This window comes from Perca fluviatilis, chromosome 9 (genome assembly GCF_010015445.1).
Source record: "Perca fluviatilis chromosome 9, GENO_Pfluv_1.0, whole genome shotgun sequence".
Lineage (NCBI taxonomy): Eukaryota > Metazoa > Chordata > Actinopteri > Perciformes > Percidae > Perca > Perca fluviatilis.
The window spans coordinates 17101885-17127307 of NC_053120.1; the positions used below are offsets into that span (position 1 = coordinate 17101885).

Here is a 25423-nt window from a genome sequence, read left to right on the forward strand (position 1 = left end):
ATCCAGCTTCCCCTCCTCTCTTAAGAGGTTCCACCTAAATGGCAACACATCAGCATGTGCACCAGGTTTTCCAAGACATATCCAAGTGAATCAGATCTATACTGTATCTCATGTCACCTGCTGCTGCTTGCCTGTACATTTTAATGGCTCTACTAGTCTTATGAATACATAAGAAACATATTTTTGGAAAGCAACCACAGTGTTTGGCTAGTATTACATATGGTTTAACAAGTCTGTGCAGATCAGGCATATCATTTATTCAGATAGAAGAGTGAACACACTTCCACCCATATCAGTCTCCTCTGAGAGTGGGAGTATTTGTATGTGCGGCTGTCAAAGTGTGCTGATCTCTAGGAGATTACACTGATCTCTGTAAAGTATCTAAAAGGCATATTGAAACTGACTACTGCTCCAACAGCAAAAAAATTAATTCCCATACTTTGGCAGCCTTTATATAATAACATGCAACATGCTGCACCAAATTTACCACTGGAATCTGCACATTTTAAGTCTTTTGCTGTTGGCAACTTTGGAGCCCAAATCTATGTTGCTTAAGGGCACCTTGACAGTTGCTATTTACCTACCAAGTATGTGCAAGACAGTTACAGAATTTGAGTCTGTCTTTTTTTCTTGCCATTTGTGACTAACTCCTGAGCTTTTTGCTTGTCAAGAGTTTAAATGCTAAATGGACTGCATTTTTATAGCGCTTTTAAACCTTACTGGACAAAGCGCTTTACAATTTGCTTCTCATTCACCTATTCACACACACACATTCATACACCAAAGGTGAGTTTATATGAGCCTCACTGAGCCCCAAGATATTAGTAAGAGAAACCCCCTCAAAAGAATATTTAATGGTAGTCAGTGTTTTCCTTTCTGAAGATGCTGAATATAGAAGATATATTTCATTCCATTGCACCAGCCAAATCATTTGTCCCTAAGGAAAGTCATTAGACAAATATATATATATAATAATCTCTTCTGATCTAGCAGTTACCTCAGACACAAATTAAGGTTTTAATTCCAACGCTATGCACCAATTGGCTATCAAATTACTTACAGTAATTGTAACAGTTGAGTCTGTGAAAGCCTCCAATCAATAATCTGTCATCGCTGCCCTCCACATAATAGTGTCCACAAAGCATGGCACCATCCCACTGTAAGAAACCGAGAATAATGAAAGCCTGACAATGTCAACATTGGGTTTTTATATCAAATTATAAGTCCTAAGAATAACACTGATGCAGAAAGACTGCGCTGTGATGTATGCATGTGCATGTTTGCCCTCCTACAAAGGTATCTGCCTGATTTTGAATGTGCTTGCATGTCCTGCTATGCATTTGTGTGTAACGTTGGGAAAGAAAGCTAGATTACACCTTATGTTCTCAATGGCCAAAGCAAAATCCTGCCAACTCTATTAGATGTTTGTCTCAAGGAGTCCTGAAGTTTATAGCCACCCCTAAAAAAATTCTTCTTGCCATCTGATGTGCATTTATTTTTTTATACAAAACAAAAGTTTCATTACCTCCTATTCTCATGCAAATATGTGAATACACTCCCTTTCTCAATCTGTATGATAATATTCACTGAAGGGATCATCAGAGTGAGGGGACATTTGGCTGCTTGTCATCTACCTGTAAGACAATAGAAAAAAAGTCTTACACTCCGAAATCCCCTCTATCTGCTGCTTACTATTATTAGATACCCCTGCCATGATTCCTGTCAGTTTTCTTAAGGTTATAATTTCCATTTTGATGAGCCACCAATAGTGACTGTTTAGCATTGGCGCAGCCAAGGTATGTTAATACGGGCCGACCCCTGTGGCTTATATGTAAATGCCGTAGGCCTCACCCAGCAAGTGTGACTAAAGGATCTCCATACTGCGCCTGTGTCCTCAGGCAGCAAGAGGGTGTAATCTCAGCTTCAAGGTGACACTAAAGGCTGCACATTATTTTGGCTTCCCCCTTCATTTTGGGGCAGCAAAAACTGCCTCACCAAAATGGCCGATAATGTCCACCTTCTGACCTCTGTTTTTTGGCACAAATCCCTCCACAACACCGCCCACTATTAGAGTTAGTGCAGTACTCTGGCGTTCTCTCTCGACTGCTTTCACCTCGTCCACTGTAAGGCTTCTTGTCTTTCTCTCCACATTGGGGCTTGAAACAAGATTATATGTTGTTAGTAGTCCAAATGAAAGGTATATGTTTGTTTTATTATCTCTCAATTCCAAATGGGCCGGCTGGGCTCCTGCTCCCTGTGAATGAGGAGCCTGTCCATGCAATTGGGATTCTTCATTTTCTTTGATTCACTGGCACTGCATTGCAAGGGTAGAATAGCATACTACACTTACATACACAGCATTTGTGAGCTTACTGGATTATTGGCATGTCAGAGTTACACTGTCTACTTGAACATTCAATCATGTCATACAGGCCTAGCTAACGATAGTGCAGTGATAAGTTTGCATGTCATATTGATATTTAGACACAGTTAATGTTGTTTCCCAACGTGTCTACTGGGTTTTAAGATGTATCGTTGTTTAAGTGTAATGTGATGTAGCATCAACTGACCTTGAGCTCTTGATCTTCTGTTGTTACCAAAGATTAAATGTATTCATGCGTCAGACACACTGGTCGTTCTGTTGACAGGTAGACTCCCTATCATCTTTGTGTGCCCCAGTGCCATGAAGACTTTAAGAAAGAAAGTTTTTGTATATTGGCTCAGTGATTTTACTGGCAGGCCACAGCCAAAAGTTACCAGAATTTGGCAGGTGGCTGGTGTTACAGTAGTATCCCACATTGCCCTGACAGTGTACTATACAGTAGGTACTCAGAGGTGAACCGAGACATCTTCCTGTGGAGAAACCTCATTCACTCAGCCACTTCCGCTTCCGGTCCATTGGCTGACGTGAGCCCCACGGAGAGAAGAGACATCAGACACACTTTGATTGGACATTTCCACTTAAAACAGAACCTGTTCGCCCTATTTAGTTTTTACCATTCTTTTGGATTGGAAGCAAAATTCAAGCAGAGACAAATCATAGCTGAAAAACATCTAATAGTATTGATGCATACCTCTTTGTTGAACACAGCTGCACTCTGGTACTGTCTATGCTGTTTGGACTTAGTCCTTTTTGTGGATCTGTACAGTTTTATTTATTTCCTTTCATTTTGTGCGTGAGTGTCTGGAACAATGCTATACTTGGGAATGAATGGCATGCTTGGATGGGCTTGGGTGACATTTTGGGATTGTATTGGTTCCCTTGTGTCTGCCCAAGTGGATGGGGGCGCACCTGGGTATGTCACTCATGCCATAGCCACACCCATGCATGTCTGTGTGAGGCTGCCCTTTCACCTTTGTTGTTCAGTAAGGCTTTTTTTGACAAATTAGAATGCAGAAATATATTTTCTGTAACTATATGATAGGCTTTTTTGCCTTTTTTTTCCAGTTCAACATGTTTTTTAGAGTATTTCCCATTTGGACTTTCTAACTATCCTATTACACCTGTCACATTGAGACAAAGCATGCTATCTCAACCAAAAGTTCATGCATCCCATTGATTACAGTAATTTAATTAGTTTAAGGCAGAACAGGTTATGAGTCTTTGATTGTGTTTTTAAACCTATTCCTTTGCAGACATGTTTGCTTCTAAGGGAGGCATTTTATGTTGGTTCTAATACATGGAAATTTATTTTAAGGACAGACTTTTTGAATCTGCTATTGGCTATTTTTTCTTGGTACATGTTATGCCAAATCAGTGTGTGTTTGTGTACCACAAAAAAGCATTTCCTCAGTGATAAAGTTTTTGCCCTCAAGGTCAGGTCTTGTCTTGCCCAAGGTAGTAACAAAATTGACATTAACAGGGAATTACAGGACTCATGTAGATTGGTACAGAGAAGTGATTATTTAAGTGCTCAGGTCAGTAAATGTCAGTTATCTGGTAAAAAATCCCCTCAGAGTGTGTGTAGGTGATATTTGTGCCCTTAGTTTGTTGGAAAAAGTCAAAGTGTCCCATGCAACGATCATATGAATCCCATTTGGATCGACACGGTGTATTTTGGAATGCTACCTATCCTTGATGCCCTTCTCAGTCTCCTCCCTAAATCTTCCCCTGAGTCCTCAGCCACCCACCATCCCCCTGCACACACACACACACACACCTCACATCCGCCCACCCTAAGACTTCCCAAGTTACATTTGCATGGAGGTGCAATGTTAAAGGCGGGGAGAAGGGGAGGTGTAGTTGATTCTTGATTTTAAGCCCCAGTGTGTGAGACCTCCAAACCCACTTTGAGCCATGGTCTTTTTTTCTTTAGTTTTGTTTTGATTTTATTTAGAACCACAGTCTCCTTATTCTATCCCCCACTTATGCCCTCCTCCTGCTCCTCCTCCTCCTCCTCCTCCTACTCCTCCTCCTCCTTCCTTTTCTCCAACAACCCAAACCCCTCCCCTTCCCCTTTGCGTACTGTACAGTATGTCTGCGTGCTCATCCGTCACTGTCTGTCTGCCCGTCTCCCTCTGTCTGTCTCCGTGTCTGCTGTCTTGCTGCTTGGGTCTGTTTTGTTCTGCCTCGTGGCTTGTCTCTCGTCCCTGTCTTTCCTGTCTTGTCTATCTGTCTGTCTCTAAATCAGCTCTTCCATTGAGTTCGTTTTTTTTTTTTTTACTTCTACATCTGCACTACTTGGCTTATCTCTCTTTGACCTTCTTTGCATCCCAACAAACAATTTGACATTAAATAGATGTAGATACTTTTGTTTGCAGCGATTGTTGAAAAGCTGTTTAAAATAGTGACACGTGGATGTTATAGACCTCTTTAGTAGTCGATATCTATTGTCTGTATCTTTTTGGTGAATTCAAAACCTAAATACATTTGTTTGAAACAGAAGTCTTAATATTTCTTTCTTAAATGTACCAGAAGAGAGTTTTCCCTCAGCACAAAGTGGTACCGGACTATCGGGCATGTAAAACGTTTGTTTCTTTTATGATTATATATGTTGGAATTCTGGCGTTTGGCCGAACAGCAATATGGGCAATTCTCCACCTCATCTAGGCTTAGGCAGAACCAATCCAAATATCGCTCACCTTAGATTTATATAGGCAAGAGAAATCCTGCATTATATAAGACTTAGAAAATGCTTATTTAGTGTTGAACCACCTCTTGCATGACACTCTTTGTCAAGTGCTTGCTGGGATGCCTCTCATGAACACAGTGTTTTTGCTAACTCATACTTTTTCACTTTCTAACTCTTGCATACTGTACACACGCACACTCATGCCTACACCAACGCAGAAAATATATACATATATGTATATACACATACACACACATGCAAGTAATCAGTACCTTTCTCGCCCTTCCTCTGCGTCTCAGTCATTATCAACCTCCTTTCACTCAACTCCTATCCATGAGTTTTGAGGTCCTCCCTGTCTCCCTCTCTTAGCTGTCATTCTGCCCTTATTCATCTACCTTTCTCTTTCCCTTTCCCTCAGTCTCTCTTTCTTGTTCTCTGGATTTCTACTCCCTGGTAATCCAGTTCTGTTTCTTGACTCCAACAATCTGTGATAGTAGCCTCTCTAGCTACAACTACTAGTTTTTTTTCTATGTATTTCTAGGCACACACCTTGTTCCTCAATACTTATTTTGTGTTATTTGGGAGTGCGATGTGACAATGTGCCACCATCACATTTTGTCACATTTGCTGGAGAAAAACAAAGTTTACACAGCATTGAAGTGGGTGACCCCCCTTCACCCTTCTCCAAACCTTCCCCTCTCCTTTTCTTCCTCTGTCACTCTTTGCTCCTCTGTTCCCTCTCTTCCTCGCCTCTCCTCAGATGCTTTAACCTCTATCTTGTATTTCTTCTTTCCTTTCCAATCGTCTTTTGTCTGGGCATGCTAGCGACCCTTCAGTTATATTCCTCAATGCATTTTATCTCAATTTTTATATCTGATTTTGTTATCATTTACTCCTAATTTATCTCGGTCTATTTATGCATGCTGTCTGTGAAACTGATAGCTGCATCTATCAATGGAACCGTGTCAGATCTTAATAAGGCTTTGTCCAGTGGATCTACCCTAAACCACAAAAATCTGATTAAAGTTTCTCATCTTTAAGACATCTAGGTAGAAGAGACAGGTCAAGTGTAAACTTGTGCTAGAATGTTTTTAGATATCTTGTAGAGATGGTCAATAGCCCAGTAACCCTATACTTCCTGTGCTGTGGGAGAAGCCTGTAATGGCCTACTTCCTGTTTGGCATGTGTGCCTGAGAGGACAGGAAGTTCCAGGTTGCCATGGTGGCTTTATGTGATAGCATTATCACATGGCCTTTACTACACACCTTCATACTTCGTGATCAGGTTATGCCCTAGTTGTATATATGCCAGCAGTTCAGTTCCAAAGATGAGAAACTCGTAATAGATTTTTGTGTCTTTAATTGTGCTGTGATGGGTCAAATTTTGGTCAATGGAACCTTGTTGCTATGAATCGTTGCTTTATTGTTAATCTACTTTGTTGTTGAAGCAGTTCTGTTAGTTTAGTTCCTTCTCTTTATTTGTATATTGTTTTTATGTTTTCAAAAGTCTACTTCCTTTATTTTGTGTTTCAGTTCACATGTATCATGTTGAACCTTTTGTGTTAAGTATTTCCTTGAGAAGGGTCCATTTTCATCGGCCTCTCTTGTTACTTCTCTCTCTTTTTTTTAAATCCCTTTCCCTGTTTTGTCATCTTCTCCCCTTCCTCATGCCTTCCCCCAGTCCGACGGGTGCCTCCTCGCTTCTCCATTCCACCAACGAGTCAGGAAATTATGCCCGGTGGCAGTGTGAACATAACGTGTGTGGCGGTGGGGTCGCCCATGCCTTACGTCAAGTGGATGCTGAACTCAGAGGATTTGACACCGGAGGATGAGATGCCAGTGGGCAGGAATGTTCTTGAACTGAGCAGCGTCCGTGAGTCAGCAAACTACACCTGCGTGGCCATGAGCAGCCTTGGCATCATTGAAGCTGTGGCGCAGATCACTGTCAAATGTAAGAGATAACTGTGTTTGTGAAGAGGTGTACTTATGAAGAAGAGTAACTTCAGTTAAGTCTGAAATGATGTACAGAAAACTGTGGTTACAATGTGTATTGTATAATGTCCATTGTGAAGGAATTCCCAAGTTTTCCTTCTTCAATTAGTCACTGTCATGATAAATGACAGTGTCTCCTCTTTCCTTCCTGTTTTGTCACCATAACAGCTCTCCCCAAGCCTCCAGGTACTCCTGTGGTTACTGAAACTACTGCAACAAGTGTGACCATCACCTGGGACTCGGGAAACCCAGACCCAGTGACTTACTATATCATCCAGTATAGGGCCAAGTCCCCAGACAGCAAGTATGAGACAGTGGATGACATTACCACTACACGTTACAGCATTGGTGGCCTCTACCCCAACACAGAGTATGAAATCCGTGTCTCAGCCGTCAACACAATTGGCCAGGGTCCTCCCAGTGAGCCAGTAGAAACGCGGACTGGTGAACAGGCCCCTGCCAGTCCACCACGAAACATCCAGGCCCAGATCATATCCCAAAACACTATGATGGTGCGCTGGGAAGAGCCCGAGGAGCCCAATGGTCAGATCAAGGGATACCGCGTTTATTACACCATGGATGACAACCAACCCATGAGCCTCTGGCAAATCCATAATGTCCAGGACAGCATCATCACCACTATCCAGAGCCTGGTTCCTCAAGAGACATACACAATCAAAGTCCTAGCATTCACCTCTGTAGGAGACGGACCCTTCTCAGAGCCCATCCATGTCAAAGTACTGCAAGGAGGTAAGGATAAAAAACAGATTTTCTGCTGGAAAGTGTGCATACAATAGGCACTTGTGTAATGTTTGAACCAAGTTGTTAGGTTAATTTAAATTAAGTTATACAGAAACTGGTGAATGCTACATCTGTTAACCAGCCTTCTGCTTAAGGAGAAGACTTTGACAACCAATGAAGAACATCTTCAGCTGTTTTTGTGCATCCGCAGCACATTTTCTGGAACTTTAGACAGACTGTGCCTGCTGCCAAAGAGACAAGTTTTCTCTCCTGTTATGCAAGGTTCGCCCACACATCTGCAGCCAAATGATGAAAAAAGTCAGTTTGATCATGGCAGTATGAAAAAAAAACATTTGAGAAAGAACCAAAATTTGGGAGCTCACCAGAATCGGTTTCAGGGCTGAGAAAAATCACTCCATCCATGCTAGGGCAAGGAGGCACCTCCAACTTCAGAGACCCCACACTAAATAGAGCACTTTGTACCAGCTTGCCACTGGGGCACAAACTTTTATACTTCACGATAATCTATTCCTTTCAATTTAATAACATTTAATCCTTTTATTAAGAAATCACTGAACAGGAAAAATTTATTAATTGACACATTCTTAGTACCTTTTTCCAGTGCTAATTGTGCTGTACCATTCCCTTATATATAACATCAATTTGGAGTAGTAACATATCCTGCAATGATGCAAAAATGTCTCTGCTATGTTCTTCAGTTCCAGGTCAACCATCCAAATTCCAGGTTGGTGCTGTGTCTGATACCAGCATTGAACTGACCTGGGAAGCTGCCTATGAGAAAGAAGGAATTATAAATTATGAACTTCGCTACATGGAAGGCAGTTTTGGCACCCAGGTAATTCATTTCAAATTTCAATACCTTGTGCAGTGAGAGCTGTCAGTCATCCCTTAATGATCCAACATTACATTCCTGTGTAACTATTTTAAATCAGACTTGTCAATAACAATACTCTCCACCAATAGATGAAGAAAACATTTGGACCCACATCTTCATATGTTGTGGAAAATCTCCGCCCAAACACAGAGTACCACCTCTCCCTGGCAGCCATCTCGAACAAAGGCATTGGAGCCTTCACCAATGACATATCACAGAAGACCTTGCAAGCCAGTATGTAGCCCTTTATTCAGTCTTCTCTCCTGTTCTCTTTGTGGGTTGGCTTACAAAGAGTCGTCCCCCCCCCCCCCAGTAAAGCAAATGATTTTAATGATTTTATGCCCATAGGAAAGTGAATTCTAATGAGGTTATGTGCTTTTTCCTTTTACTGGAGCTTGTCAACCTTATTTTCTGTGATGTCAACTGCATCATCACCTTTGAACTATGACTGTGTTTTTCTTAGACATAATCAGAGTTCAAAGATTCTGTCTTGAGAAATGATGGACTATTTAACAAACTGAATGAACTAACATGTTGTTGAATTCCTGCCAAAAACAAGTGTTTTTTGCATTTGATCTTGACATTATTAACCCCACTGTGACAATATGACTGTGGTATTTTGTGCCTTATGTTAAGCAACATTTACACAATTAATGGTTTGTTTTGTGGAGAGTTAAGGTTAAGATTAGGCTACAAATGGCTAAATTCATTTTAGAATTACCTTTACTATCCTGGCTCTGGTGCCAAATGTGCATGAGTGTATGACACTTTTTTAAGCAAATCAAGTCTACGTGGACTGACAATTGTGGCAGTTTCTTTATTTCTCTTTCACTTTTGTTCATATTTGCTTTTTTCTGTCAACAGCAAGTGCACTTTCTTCAGTGTGACAGAGACACAAAACATGTCAGCTCTCCTCTAAGAACGCCATGGCTCTCATATGAACTGTATTTGGATTGGGGATGGGGGAATTTGGGGTTGAATTTATCATCAAAGATAAAAAAAAAACTATCAGCTGTCACTAAAAGTACTCACATGCCCACTGCCTGAATTTATTCCAGTATATCCAGTATATCAGTATATAATACTGATTACTGTATTTTACAGATGGCAGGAACACAACTGAATTATTTAAACCAGCCAGCTAAAAATAACAGGAGTGATATAATAACTTGCAGTAGTGCAAGCTATAGAGAAAAAATACACACAGCTTATCCACTCAAATATCCAATATTAGTAGCTACAGTTAAGGCATGTTGGGATGACAGTGTATATTTTGGATTTACACAGCTAACAAAGATTAACAATGATGTAGTGTATTGACATGTAATACATTAATGTTATATGGATGGTAAAGGACCTTGAACATGTATCTAGATTTAGGCGATTAGGGGCTGATCTGAACTAGTCATTGTGGATCCTGCTGATACAGAATATTGAAAGTCACAGACAAAGATGCATTTATACATTCATTGTCAGAGTGGCTACCTTAATTGTCAATAAACTGGCAGTGAACCTTTACTGGGACAAAAGAGAGCCATGGCGGTGGGAGTAGACTTCTTTTAACACATTTTCTGTTTCTACCAGTGCAACTTGTTGGATGTACCCCCACATCTGGGCTGGGGCTTTGGAACAACCACTTCACAGTTCTTTTTGGTACTGCTGGGCAGCAAAGCTTCACAGACAGTGCAGATTCCCTGAGGAGAGCGCCAGTTGCATGCAACATTCACTCCTGTGCATTGGGGGTGCTGTTCAGAACCTATCACTGCACCTTTGATCAGTCCAGGCATGACAATACTTTATGTTCATTCAGCCCCATTTCTGTCTTGGCGTCTCTCGAGTGTGCCCATCTCACCTGTCGATGTGTGTTTGTGATTTCCTCACCTCTGTTTTTGCATTTGTTCTTGAACGGTAAACCGCAAGCTGATTGGATTCGATACACTCCTCTCTTCCTCTTACATCACCCTATTCCAGCTGTGTTTCTCTCTTTGCCACTTGTTCCCCTGTGCATTGGAACAAAAGCTCTCCTTGGAATGGCTTGACATCTCCTTGCTCACTTTGTGTCCTCTTCCTTTTAAGTTAAGTCTTTTGAAAAAAAGTTTTCAGTTAGATCTTTTATTTATTTATTATTTTCTATTACTTTCTGGGTTATACAAAAGAATATTGGTTTGACATCACTCCAAACAGTAGCTTGCTGCTATGTTCATTTTTCTGTGAAGTCCACTACAGCCACAAACAACTACAGCGCAGCAGGCAGAGCAGACAGCACTGACATACCCTTGCCCGTTGATCAAGTACGGGGGAGAATAAGGCCAACTGATGGCTTTTCTCAAGTCTCTGCTCGAGACAAGGGGCTCTTCCTTTCAACTGCCTCATCCATACAATTACATTGGATAGAAAGGACAACTGTTCGTTGATACAATGTGCCTGCCCACCACCAAAATGTTATACTGCTGTCCTGGAAATTAATTCCAATTTATTTTCAGAGTAGTAATCAACTTAATACATATAAGTTATCATTTCCATGACATGATTATCAAATACTCTTTGGTAAGGTTAACAGCCATCTTTACCTATTCTATCCATTCTACTTCTATGGTTTCTATGGAGTCCCTGCTCAAGCAAGTGTGAGATACATCCTTTGGTTTTTCACTGCTGAGGTCAGAAAAGTCCAAGACTAAAGTCAGACAAAGCTAAATGTTTTCCACAACACAATAAATAACTTAATCATTTGGACCCTTTGAGGTAAGTGATTGCAAGGTTTAGGGATTCAGTCTGCCGTAACCTTTCTCAAAGACCGCTACACAATAATTCAGTTAACTGTTGTTTTTCTTGTTGGGGCTTTTTTGCAGTGTTTTTATTAAACACCAAGATAATTGGAAGCATAAAGTAAGCAGTCTTTTTTACATGGTTAAATATTAAACAGACATGTCTGCTGTTTGGCTTCTCATACAGGTCAGTAATAGCAGCATCTCTATGCATCCAAGTCAGTGGAGAGCCCTGTGACATAGCTTAAATGAGGTGTCTTTACAATGCAGTATTACAGCCTTTTGGAAAAAAAATCATATTGTATAAACAAAGCATGCATACAGTAGGCCACAAAGTGAACAGAAACACAATGGCCTCAAGTTTAAGGGCAATAAAGTGGCACAAGCCAGGCTCCAGAGTCCACTGTACGATCACTATGGGTGATGCACTACTAAATGTGCATATATACAGTACAGTAAAATAATCTCTAATCTCAAAGATTAATAGCATGTTAAGGAAGGATCAGATAGAATAAAAGACAAAAAATTAAATACACTGCAGTAAAAAACAAAAGCAACGACTGCATTCAACTTATATTGACATACATTTACAATAGTATAATAAATATTGTTCATTGATTAGCATTGTTAGTGCCATGTTCTATTCACAGCCCCACAGAACCATTGCAAACTGGATTTGAACCCAGTACATGTCTGGCAGACTGAAACCCTTTTCCACTAAGTAAAATCAAGACAGGCAACATGATTTCCCTGTTTGCTTTATTGTCCCTATCTGTGGTACAAAATGTTCGCAGATTGTTGAAGTTTGTGCTCAGTCGGAGCAGCATTACCAGGGGCTATTGTCATGGGGACTACTCTGTCAAGAACTTGTGAAGAGCCACTGCAAAAAAATTCTCATGGATCTCAGTCCTTATTTGCTCCATCTTGAGGGACGCCAAATTACTCCTCAAATCAAAGAGCACCACAATCGTTTCATTGGCTTTTCTTGGTCAATATTACAGCAGGCTCAAATAAATTCACAAGATGTTACTGACACCAGTAGCCCTCATTTAGAAGCAAGGCCTCTTGGGGTATGCTGCTATAGTCAGATCACATTGAGAGGCCATTTTTGTGAGACTTTTCAGACGTGGGCAGAGTGGGTCCACAACTTGAGAGCTGGGAGGGCTCCCAGTATTCTTCTAGCGGTTACCCAGTTGCAAGGCATGCTAACAGGACCTATGATGGACCCTGGGAGTGTGTGTTAGAGCATTGCAGGGCCCCAGAGTGGCAGATAAGAATCCCATTTCATAGCGTCATAATTCATTTCATGCTTTGCGATTAACTATGAGCCAGGCCCCTGGATTGTCGGGCTTTGTTACACATTCAGATTATACCTAGAACCTGCCAGTAGCCAGTCAAGTGCTATCTCTCAAATTAAAGTGGCAGATTCTAAATCCTCTGTATTTATCCAAACAAGCAGTTTAGCCCCCCACTTACTGTAATTGCAGGAGGTTTTTAGATATATTGGAATATTTGTGTGAGCCACAGCACAGCCATTTGGCATCGGGCGGATTAATTCCATAATGATCTACAAATATGAACATCCTGTCATTCAAGGCTTCTAATGAAAATACAATTCAAATGCAGACATGTGCTTATACTCTGATAGCAAAAGCATTGGCAATCTGTGTTTCATTAAGAGTTGACAACAGACATTGAATAATGTCCTGTGTAGCTAAACTGTTAGCAATGTGTGTAATTTATATACACTGAGGATGTTGCACTAAATGCACTTTTATTCTGAAGGCAGTCATAATGATTAGGTATGCCACCAGTACTTGACATTACAGACTTTACACCCAGAGCTCTTAGTCATATGACAACAGACTAAAAAGTCAAAGAGAAAGATATGAATGCAGACATGACTAATTATTTGTCAAAAAGCAGTTAGGAAACTCTTTCAGGGAAGCTTCAAAAGAACCTCAAGTGAAGCATTAGCTGAGCTGCTTCTTTTGTGCTTGTATAGTTCTTCTATCCATAATCCTACCAGTGGCCTTCATGGGATATGCACTTTATAAAAGCTGCGCCCCAGCCAGTCTTAAACCATTATCAGGCATGAGGATGCCTGTGCACTGTGATAGCCTGGCCCCTGTCAGATTCACAGCCTTTTCCGCACCACAAAGATTGAAAACTGAGCAATCATTCTTGACGTGGAGAGTTTGCAAATACAATATGAGCAGAGGAAAGAAGCTGAAAGGCTCAAAATCCAGTAAGACCGTAAGTAAATAAGCCCATTGGACACAGAGAAAGGTTTGGGAACTGTGGCTGATGTCCTGCACTATTTGTTGTGTGCTGGAACATTCAGTTCGTTTTTTTTTTTTTATAAAAGCTGTTTTACCCAAAGTGACAGAACACTATCATTAAACTTTTATGAATTCAGAAATGCAAGCTTTCCATCTTGCTTCCTCTATTCTTGTGTCTTGTCATTCTCAAAATGGCAGTAAGCTTTACAAAGATACATGGGCACAGGGCTATGAAATGGGATTTATTTGAACACATTTTTAACTGGAATGGTTGTCTATGTACATGGCCAAGTGAAGAAGAACAGAATATCTTGGAAGCGAGTTTCCCCCCTATGTCTTCCCCTCTCACAGTCTTGTGGATCCTCCTGCCCAAAGATACTTGAGTATTAAACAGCCCTGGCTACAGCACAGAGCCAACTCTCTCCCTCCCAATAACCCCAAAATGGGTCCAAAACTAACTCTCAGTGAGTCAAAATTAAAGGTGTTATTTACTGATTTGAAAACGGGGATTGATGTCAACATTTCTGGCATGCTTTTTGAGAGGGAAAGTGTTGCAGTTCACTGACTATAGAGTAAGCATGCTCTGTAGTCAGGTGCTGACGGTAAGAAAGTCTTAACAATTTAGTATTTGTGGGAGCCAGGTACGTATAATGCAAACAATGCTTGTGATTTCTTTTTGTTTGTTGTTGTTTTTTTAGAAGTTAAATGTTCTCATTTTCTGTTTGTGCTGAGTATCTTGTTTTTCCACTTTTTCTCATGAGTTGTCATTTTAAACCTTAACTGTTGTGGTTCTTTCTTTTGAGTCACCTGGGTTACAGAGAAATTCATTTCCCAGTACCCTCCTTCAGTTCATAATTTATTTCTTCAGCCTTTGTTTTGGAATGAGAACATGCTGCTTGTTCCATGGGTTTCATTTGAGTTATTTTCCTGAGTTGCTGTGTGTGGAATGCCTTTTTCTTCTGGTGGTATTTAATTTCATTTTGTATTATTGTGCATTTTTTTCCTTACATAACAGACAAAAATGTAATAATGAACTGTGTTTGTCACACCAAGATGGAGGCAATATATTCTCACACAAAACCAGGGGGATAGAAGAAACCTTGGATAAAAATAATTTCATACATGTCTTTTTATCCATATAATACCAAACTGGATGAGAAGTGAAACATTTTATCGCTCTCTGCACAGAGCACACTCTCTGGACGAGCACAAGCTGTGTAAGAGCTTGGCACAGATTAGAAGCGAGAGGCATTGAATTTGATTTAGAAAGTTCACAGATGTGTAGGTTTTAATATGTTTTGGAAGAACACTTCAGACACAAATAAAAGCCACCGTGTTGGAAAGCTTTTATACTGTTACAAATTTAAAAAGACAGACTACTCTACCTCCCTGCTAGCTTATACATAGGAAAGAAATAGGTCGTTTTAGCTTATGATAATTTGTCTGAAATGTCTGGTACAAAAATTACAAATGCTTTTTAATGGAGTCTTTAATCATGCTTATTCAAGGTGAAATTGACATGACAATAGCTGCCAGAAATCATTATCAATTGGACTAACAATGCACATTAACACTAAACATATCTATCTTATTCTCATGCTGGCTTTATGGACTGTCCATGTCATTAATCATCATGTGGATGGCTGAGTGGCTTAGTGGATACAAAATTGCAGAGACCCTGAGGGGGAAAGTTATTTATTTATTATTTATTTTAGTGCTCACGACTTACCTGGTTGCTAGTTTTTAGTTGTTAAGGACTTAAGTGTCAGCTTAGTGCCCGAATATAAAATGCACAATGGATGTGTTCATCCTTGCCCATCTGGCACTGCACTGTGAAACATTCAGAATATTGAGTACAGGCTTTAACAAGGATGACATAAGCAAGAAAGTGTCCCACCTCCTGTATTGTAATACATTGCAGGACAAACAAATGGGTTCTGTTGTAAGACGGGCTGGAGATCATGATAGTGTTGCAATAGGATGTCTCATTTTTCTGGTACATCCAACTAATTGTTCTTGAAAAAGTTAGACTCTGCTAGGTCTCTTTCCTCAGTAGCAGTAATACAAAATGCTCGAGCATTAATTCTACACCGTGAAGCTTTTCTCTTAATGCCGAAAAACGTGACAGAACCAAATATGTCTGCGTGTCCAATGCTTGTCCCCAGGTATCTCACTAGGGTAGCCATCTTGATTCATTATTACACAAGCTTGTGCCATTGTTCATTTATGCCTCTTATGTTGACATTTGCTTGATGATTGTATTTTTATTTTAAACATATTTTGCCTCCGTTTTTGTTTTGCAATTTTTGGTTTGAATTACTCTTATTGTTTTTTTTTTTATCCTTTTTATCATTTTCTTTATCTCTCCCATCTTTTTATTTTTTTGTTTTTTACCCCTACCTTCCCCCCTTCCCCGTCCTCCTCGTCCTCGACCCCCCCTCCCCCCCCTTCCTTCCTGTCCTTTCCACCTCACCAGAGCCCTCCGCCCCCCCTCAAGACATTAAGTGCAGCAGCACCAGCTCCACCACCCTGCTGGTAAGTTGGCGCCCCCCGCCTTTGAAGAGTCAGAACGGTGTCCTGGCGGGTTATAGGGTGCGCTACCAGGTGGTGGGCCCTTCAGAAGGCGGCAGTGATGATGGGGACCCCATGGAGGAGCCTACAGTCCCTGCCACTGAAGAGCAGGTGCTGCTGCAGCGATTGGAGAAGTGGACCCAGTACCGCATCAGTGTGTCCGCATCCACTGTGATCGGACCAGGTCCTGAAAGCGAGCCCCTGATCTGCCGCACAGATGAAGACGGTACTTGAATCTCTAATGTGTAGAGGCTAAACTCAATGTAGAAATTAATGTATTGATTGTTAGTTAGATGGTGAGTGTGCCCTTGGCTGTTTACTTCTGTATGTGTGTGAATCGTTGCATACATGCAGGTGGAGTACGTTTCCATCTTACAGGCATCCATTAGAAATCGTTATCAATTCTAGACCTTAGTCAGATGTCAAAATAAAAAAAATAAAATTCTGTTTAGTATTGGTAGAATTGTTTTCAGAAGCATACCAACATTGTTGTCCATAAGTAACAGGACCACATACAGCTGTGTAAACCAGAGGAAAAGACTTAGAAGAGATAATATACTTGGGAAATCAAGTGTATTGCTATTAAAACATAACGGACTAAATGTAATTCATAATAGCTGCCCAATCCCATATCCTGCCTCTATCGGTAGGCTTTTAACAGTATCCCATTGCTCAGCTGAGAGTCATAAGCATTTAGGAGTGCTGTACACGACAAGGCCATAATCGTTCTGTGCATTTTCGGTGGCAACAGTAGGTTGGAGGTTAATGCAGCAGGTCTGTGTCCAATAAGGTTGCAACTCAAATCTCCTTTCTTAAAAATGTAGTTGAGGATGAAGACAATGTTAACAGATAAACAAATACATACTGTAAGCCAATGAATATATTTTTGCTTCTCTGCCCAGCTGGTGATTTCATACACTTTCCTGTATACCACTGTGTAGCAATTAGGCACAAAATATTTAGATTGTGCTTGGAAAAGCCAGAAAAGCCGAGATGCTTGCAAAAACATCTCAACATTAAAAGAGAACATGATACAGCTAAGTTGGATAGCAGAAAATAAGTGACAAAGGAGAAAAGCAGTTCAACAATAAAATATGTAAACTGACGAGTAAAGATGTGGGCCAAGTCACAGCACATCTGAATCATTGACGGATGGCTGACATTGACTTCTATTCTCCACGATCCATTTCACAAACATTACCACAGCGTTTTAAGCATTTTTCTGACACTGATGTACAACGAGAGCAACAGTAGAGACAAGCTTAAATTCAACATTCCTGGTTTAAAAGAGACCAGTATCTGGATTTGCAGGGCAAACAGCGCACTGGCGATAGCTATAACCGATTTTCTGGTGTCATTACAATAATAACGTTATAGAGAAGTGCCAGGTAAAAAAAAAAAAAAAAAAAAACAGTCGGGGCTAAAAGATTTTGGTAATAAACAAGAGTGGTGCATGATCCTGGGGAAGATGGGGAGGAAATGGGGTTGTGATTTAGGGGGGGAAGAAGGGGACTTTAAGTGTTTGTGGACGAGCAAATGGAAGCAGTTTTGAGTGTAAGAGTTCTATTAATGGCACATCCATCTCAGAAAGGGCCAGGCCATGGCACACCGAAAGGCCTAGAAGCAAGGCCTTCCATAAAGGCCTGTCATTATGACTGAGAGCTTTCTGCTGATGGCAGACAGACACCACAGACATATATTGAAAAGGTGGAGGAGACAGAAGAAAGTTGTGGGGTGTGGTGTGTGTGTGTGTGTGTGTGTGTGTGTGTGTGTGAGTTGGGGGAGATACTGCGGGAAGACTGATGCGGCCTGACAGTGTGTTTGTTGTTTTTATAATTTTATTATTATTATCTATCATTCTTGCTAGATGTGGGTATGTTCAATAGATACTGTGTGTGCATGTGTGTCAGGGGTTTATGAATGCCATGACACAATGTGCCTCTTTCATCCTGCATTGCCCTTATGAATAGTGTGAAGGATGTAGAGCAATTTCACTGAGACACAGTATTGTTTGTTTATTGCACTCGTTGAATCAGGAACATCTACTTTTCACTTTCCCACTAATATCTGAAAATAGTGAATCAAAACCACAATTTGTCAGCAATAAATATAACAAAATTATTCAGGTTTGGGTTTTTGTTTTGTGACCCACAGTTCCTGGGGCTCCTCCTAGGAGAGTGGAGGTGGAGGTCCTAAACTCCACAGCACTAAAGGTGATGTGGCGCTCCCTGACGCCAGGCAAGCAGCACGGTCAGATCCGTGGCTACCAGGTCCACTACGTACGGGTGGAAAACGGCGAGTCGAGGGGCCTGCCCCTCATCAAAGATGTCATGCTGGCCGATGCCCAGGTATGACCATCTCTGTTTCCTTTGTACAATTCATGTCAAACTATTTTAAATTCCACCTCAAAGCATGCTTATACCATGCATCAATGCAGCTTTTGCTCACATTAAATTGCAAATATGCCCAGGTCTGCCTTTGAATATATTTGTCAATCGTGATACAAAGAGATGTTACCAATTAAGCAGATTAAAACACCATAGTTACACTGACGCAATGATTAAAACCTCAGTGGACATTTCAAAGAAACTTTGCCCAACTTTTTTTCTCACACGGACTACAAATTGTGTACTTCATCCTCACTGTTGTGGCTTTGCAAATATTGCTGGAGTATGAAAAGCGATATGGGTGCTGTTCCCTCTTGGATTTCATTTCATATTGCTGTAATATTATTTTCCCCTCAGCCCACAACAAGAACTGTAATCAAAGCTTCACTCCTCTTGTCCTCCCTCTTCTGCCTCCATGGCTTTTATTAGGAATGCCTAGACCCCTGCTTTATGGCAACATATACCATGAACTGTCTGTTTGTGTTCTTGTATCAAACACAAAGACTCGAAAATGCTGATTATAGTTTTCTGTATTTTTTTTGGGGGGGGGGTAGGGTGAGGAAGTAAAATTGGCATGAAAGATTTCACCAAAAATCTGCCTCCACTGACAGCTAGAATTGTAATGGAGCTGTGTATAATGGCCCTTTTTCTTTTTACAAAACATGTTGGAGGAATCCGGCCAAAATGACACAGTAGCAATCATCCAAATGGAAATTATAGCCCTTAAAGTAATAGGGTAAACAACACAGAAAAGACAAGCTGTATGCAATTCTACATATTTTGGGAATGAATGAATGAAAATCTATTTTTTCCATATTGGCCAAACGCCACCAGCATTATGTTGACATTTTTGGCATTTAGCTGACCACGACTCCAAGAGTAGCATCAGCTTAAATAACTTAAATTATAAGATCCAAGCGATGCATGCACCCAGTAGTCAACAAAGAATGCCTGGCAAAATCATCTGGATGCGCCAGATGGTTTGTTACACAGAACCATCTGAGAAGCCCTCATTGGAAACTTTCAAAAAAGACCTGGCAGTGATTAGATCATCTGTCTATCACACCCGCCGTTGTTTTAAATGAACAGTCGAGGCCATCACACACACACCTAAACATAAACACGTACGTGCACTGCCAGTAGCTCCTCAACGCACGCCGAGTGATTCGGTAAGCTGGTCGTTAAGACTCAAACGCATTACTTGAAGCCTGACGAGATTGATTTTCGTGTGATACGTGATCCCACAATTCTCGTGTGATCTCGTGATATCGTGAGAATCCAGCTGCCGTGCAAGCTAATATATGTGTTAGTATATTTAAAAGTCAGCCCATCAATAAAGCTGCATCTCGATGTCACTACTGGCTGTATCTATCAATGGTTTACAGTAACACTGAGGTAGCTTATTATTGGCTGCACAGTAACCTGGTTCAACATCTCCAGGCAGACCTATACAACTCTCAGCTTTGTTTCAGCTGCTCCTCATAACATAGTTTCAAACAGCTTCTCTCTCTCCTGATGCCACAAAACCAGTGAACTATTTCTGATACCAACCCTCTGCTCCCAGACCTCTAATTCCCCTGTCTCTCACAATCCTATTTTTTCCCTTTCTTTTCTCTCTCTTTCTTTAAAAAAATTGCTCTCTCTCCTGTGCTTTCCTCTTTGGCGGGGGGTGGGGTTAGTGGGAAACGGACGATACAGCTGAATATGTAAGTATGAAGTTTTGCCTGCTGTTTGTGTAGCTGAAAGGGTATAAACAGTGGGTATTGCATCAACCTGGTTGGATTCACGGTTTTCACAATCCTCTTCAATCTTTATTTAATATGTTTGGATAACAAAGTGGCTCAGAGTTTTCACCTTAACTCTCTGGCCAGCCAACCTACACACTATCTCTATATGCCGCTAAGGAAAAAAGGACAAACTTTAATTTCCAGCTAGCTTCTACAAAATGATGGCTGATGCAATACCCACTGCCCACTGTGCCTGGAATGCTAATGCTGCTTGTGTCATGCTGTGTGTGGATACAGTATGTTTTGTCTTGTGCTCTGGTGGTGTGTATTCTTTCTTTTTTGTGTGCGTGTTTAAACCATATTATTTAATTTCTGTGTGGTGCCTTAGAATTACTGTGCTGCCCTGAGTTCACACACTTTTTTTGTATCTCTTTTATTGAAAAGACTGTAGTTTACATAACTTCCATGTATGACCCTTGACACCTACAAACAACATCCTCATCAGTCTTGATCATCGTTAAGAACTGCAGATTGTTTTTTTTTTTTAAAACCCATCATTTTGAACCCAGATTTGAAACCCCAGTCCATCTGCATTACGTTAACAGCATCTGAAGTACAAGACAGTACTTATTGCTCATTTACCTTTATTGACCTCTCCCATCCCTCCGCCAACCAGACTGTTAAAAACCTCATTCTGCATTCGTTCAAACCTGCTCCCCTGAAAGATTCATTAGAATTGATCGGAAGCCTCTCTTTGAAGAGGACTCAAGGAAACTTAATGGCTGAGGTTAAAAACTGCCAGTGGATGGGCAGGATGTATTCATCATGCATTTATCGCAAAGTTAAGTTTTTCATTGGAATATTGCTAAAGGAACGAGGGGGGTTACTTTCCACTTACATACCTAATGTCCCTCCTCCACCTTGGCTACTCTGAGGATTTACTTAATGGAATGGTCTCCCATTACATGGGGGTGGACATTACATTTAATGCATGCCTTGTGAAAATAAATAGAGCATCAGGAGACACTTCACATAGATTAACATTCTACATAAGGCAGTTTAAACTGCATGAAGGGGGTCAAATTGTCAGAAATTCAAGACACATTTTGACATTTTCCTGTTCCTATCCCTTCCCTGTGTCCCATAGGAAATGGTCATTGGAGGACTCAAGCCAGACACCACTTACTCCATTACGGTGGCAGCATACACCACCAAGGGGGATGGAGCCCGGAGCAAACCCAAACTGGTGGTGACCAAAGGGGCAGGTCAGTACATAATTTCTTTATTTGTTTGTTTGTTTACAAAAACTTTGTTCAGGCAGCAATAAAAGTAGAATATTATTTTTCAGCCTGTGGCTGAAGGGTACCTCGCTCAGAAGTTCCTCATCATTCATTTTTTCAACAGAATTTTTATATTTTTCCAAATAAATGAATCTGAAGTATATCTGGATTCAAGAACAGTTTAGTCAGTTAAGTTGATGTTTGATTCTACCAGGGCAGCATTTATCATTTGAATCATGTTCAGAAGACTATCCACAGATTTTTAGAGATCAAGGAGGTGGTATGAGGTACGTGGTAGATTTTTCAGACAGATTATGACAGCTTGAAAACCCCTGTTGGGTCGTTGGTTTGAGCTTTAAGGATAACGTGCTGGAGGCTATTGCCTGCACACTACAAAGTCTTCTTCAGTTTTTTTCCCTTGTTACCACCGGTAGGCAGCTGGACCGCTTGAGCCTGTATAGAAGCTATAGCAGCTTAGTTACCCTGAACATGATCTAAACCTGTGAGACTGGCTGTGAAAGTGTGAAAGCCTGCCTTGAGAGAATTTAAGGCATCAAGCCGAGATAGGAGTGTCCTTTGGTGTGAGCATCTGTCTCCAGTTGGCTTTGGTAGGCTTCAGAGAGCCAATATGTACACAACTGCATACATACTTGTATACACACACACGCCTGCATACTTACCTAGTCACTCACACATACTCATGAGAAATTGCTGTCCCCACTACTGATCCCACACATACAGTATAAGCCAACCTATACTGTGGCACAATCATGAAACAAAGCACAACAATAGACCCACAACCCAACACACACACAGACATAGGCAAATTTCCCAGATCCTGACAGGTGTGTGTGTTACAGGTGTCAGGGAGTGCGACTCTGTCAAAGGGGCTTGAGTGAGTGCTGTCACTCTTCATCCTCCTGTCAGTGCCAGCTGACTGATATGCCAGTCTAGCGTACTCTGTCTGGCCCTCAGAGGGAAAGCCTCTCCTTTTTATTATTGAAGTGTAAAGAAATGGTTTATGCTAGGGGGCCAAGATAAATGGAAAAAGGGGAAGGGGTGAGAGGTGGGGAGAAGACAAGCCTCAGCAGCCTTTTTTGGAGGTGAAGTGGTTGTCCTTCTTGTTCTGAGGGATGTTAGGATGGCCTAGTGAATAGCAGGGTTCCCATTGGTTTGGGAATTCTGAAATACTGTGGAATTTCCTGAGGTCTGTATCAGGCAGGGAACAAAAGGGACTTTTTTTGTGTGTTCTCTTTAAAAATGGCTTACTTTTCAGAAATATGGCTGCATCCTTTTATAATGTCTGAGTTTTTTTCCCCCTCTAGAGCAACCTCAACCTTAGTGGACAGCTTCAGAGCATCTCTGAGCTGACAAACAGCAAGAACATATAATTACAAAAAACAGTCTCATAGTAGAGAGTGTGCCAGCCAAAAAGTCCTTCCTATGACTCATTTTTATTCACTCGCATAGTGCTAGCCAAATTCCTAAAATAACCAAGATATATATGATGTTTATACATCTGTGTTCTTCGCCATACAAATGATTAAATGTTTAAATGTCCTCTGCAAAACCGCTCTTTCAATTGGTTTACCCTTGTGAAAACTCACTCTTAAACCAGCACACTGCAAATAAATTAAATATTCTACCACATGAATGCTTTTGCATGTAAGCACTTTTAAAACATTCACAAAACACTTATGCAACAGCTCTTCATTTTTTGTATTTTTTTTTTACAAACAACTATGCCCTTAAAGTAAACAATTGTGGAACAGAACATCAGAACATCATGACAAATAGAGCATGTTTTAGTGCCACTTAAAAGACGATTGACATCAATGGGCAAGTCTTTTCATCTTCCAGACAGTTCAACAAAATCTGGTAGTTTTGTGTATTTAGAACATATCTAAAATAATGTATCTCAGGATTTTGTAGGATATAAAAACAAGTAGACTTGTGCACCTATTTGTGAGTCACAGGCGAACAACATTCATTCTGTGTCTGGAAATGTCTTTGTTTGCTGAATGAAAGCCAGGTTTAAAAAGCGCCTTTTCATGATTCATACTTTCCATACTCTTGCTTTGAGGAACACACCTCACCAATGCCAATGTGAGACTTGTTTTAGAGGGGGCCAAAATGAGTCTTCTATTGACAAAAGATTAAAATGTTTGTGTCTGAAAATGTTATTCTGCCATCCCATCTGCACTTTGTGGATTTTCCCACTGGGCTGAAACGAGCAGCAAACAATAACCATCCTTTTTTATCTTCTTTTCTTGTTCAAGAAAAGTGGAAAATATACAGTACCTTGTCCCAATATACAGAGTAGAACTAACCTATCAACAAACTCAAAACAAAATGAAATGACATGTTACAAAGACATAACACTCTATAGGTAGCGTACAGTATGAAGGGGTTACCCAGCCCCACTAACTTAAGACTAGGGTTGGGTACCGAAACTCGGTGCCAATAGGGAACCGGTGCCGACATAAACGGTAGTAACGAGACCGAATAAGAACGGAAGTTTCGGTGCCTCATTTCGGTGCTTGACTTTACACTACACCTGACAGCATGTAACGTTAGCCTACCTTTAGCTAGCAGCTGGATTAAACACCGGTAAAATGCTGACAGCTAACGTTAAACAGAGTAAAGTGTGACTGTATTTCACTGTGGATGACTTCAACAGCGGGATGTAACAGTCTGCAATGCAGCAGCAGCAGCTGCCGTTGTCGGAATTCATAGATATACAGTATGTTTATATGGTCGGAATTAAACAACACAGGTGCTTTCACTTGCAGCTGCGGGAATTAAACAACACAGACGGTGCTTTCACTTGCAGCTGCCGTCGTCGGAATTAAACAACACAGACGGTGCGTTCACTTGCAGCTGCCATTGTCGGAATTAAACAACACAGACGGTGCATTCACTTAAAACAGGTAGCCTCGTGTTGCATTCACAGTAATTGTAAAATACCCTTTTCCCATCTGGGGTTCAACAGCAATATACTGGTGAAATAAGTTATTGTTATTGTTATAGTTATTACATTATTATTAAATCTTTAATTTTGACCATGGCCTTAGCAATAAACAAGTCACTGACTGTTGTTTACTACCCTTATTTTTTTTCTTCTTCTTTTTTTTAACTTTATTGAAAAGTACCGGTTCAGGCACCGTTTAGACACCGGCACCGTTTTAAAAGTATCGATTTAGCACTGGAATCAAAAAAAAAAAAAACGATACCCAACCCTACTTAAGACCCTCTTAGCATACAATACAAGGACAAAATCCAAAGAAATATTATGCATTCATTTTTATTTGTACAGTTTGTAATTATGTGACTTGGTTTGCATTATTCATTCATCATATTGCAAGTCAAGGCGGATATAGATTCAAATGATCTCAGTCACACTGTTGTTAGATAGGCATGAAGGATATTAGTAAGGTATGCTGTCCTTGTAGTATATTTTCAACCCCCATTCCCCAACCCTTACAGCACTCACACACAGATTGTTGCATCCTGTGAAAGGATGCTTAGGGTTGCATGTATGTGCGCTAAAATTGCATGTACAGTATCTGCGCTAAAATACTTATTCCGAAGCTGACTACAGACAGCTGATTTTAAACAGCCCTGATCCTCTATTTGCATGTTTAGTAACTTCCTGATTGTTATTTTTGTCTAATGAGAAATTATTAATATAAAGGCCCTTTCTCTTTCTCTC

The 25423-nt window shown here is 40.7% G+C and overlaps 1 protein-coding gene across 19 annotated transcripts in view; it reads left to right on the forward strand.

Annotated features, from left to right (window-relative positions):
• ptprsa (protein tyrosine phosphatase receptor type Sa) overlaps positions 1–25423 on the forward strand; it is a 251267-nt gene that overhangs the window by 175266 nt on the left and 50578 nt on the right. For 10 of the 19 annotated variants that reach the window (XM_039811969.1, XM_039811978.1, XM_039811973.1 and 7 more), the window contains 8 exons: positions 6753–7022; positions 7232–7813; positions 8524–8660; positions 8789–8933; positions 16223–16543; positions 18472–18665; positions 20384–20410; positions 21579–21696. In XM_039811969.1, the coding sequence (XP_039667903.1) occupies positions 6753–7022; positions 7232–7813; positions 8524–8660; positions 8789–8933; positions 16223–16543; positions 18472–18665; positions 20384–20410; positions 21579–21696 (1794 nt within the window). The remainder of the gene's footprint in view (positions 1–6752; positions 7023–7231; positions 7814–8523; positions 8661–8788; positions 8934–16222; positions 16544–18471; positions 18666–20383; positions 20411–21578; positions 21697–25423) is intronic. The other 9 variants (XM_039811983.1, XM_039811984.1, XM_039811986.1 and 6 more) reach the window with 2 other exon arrangements.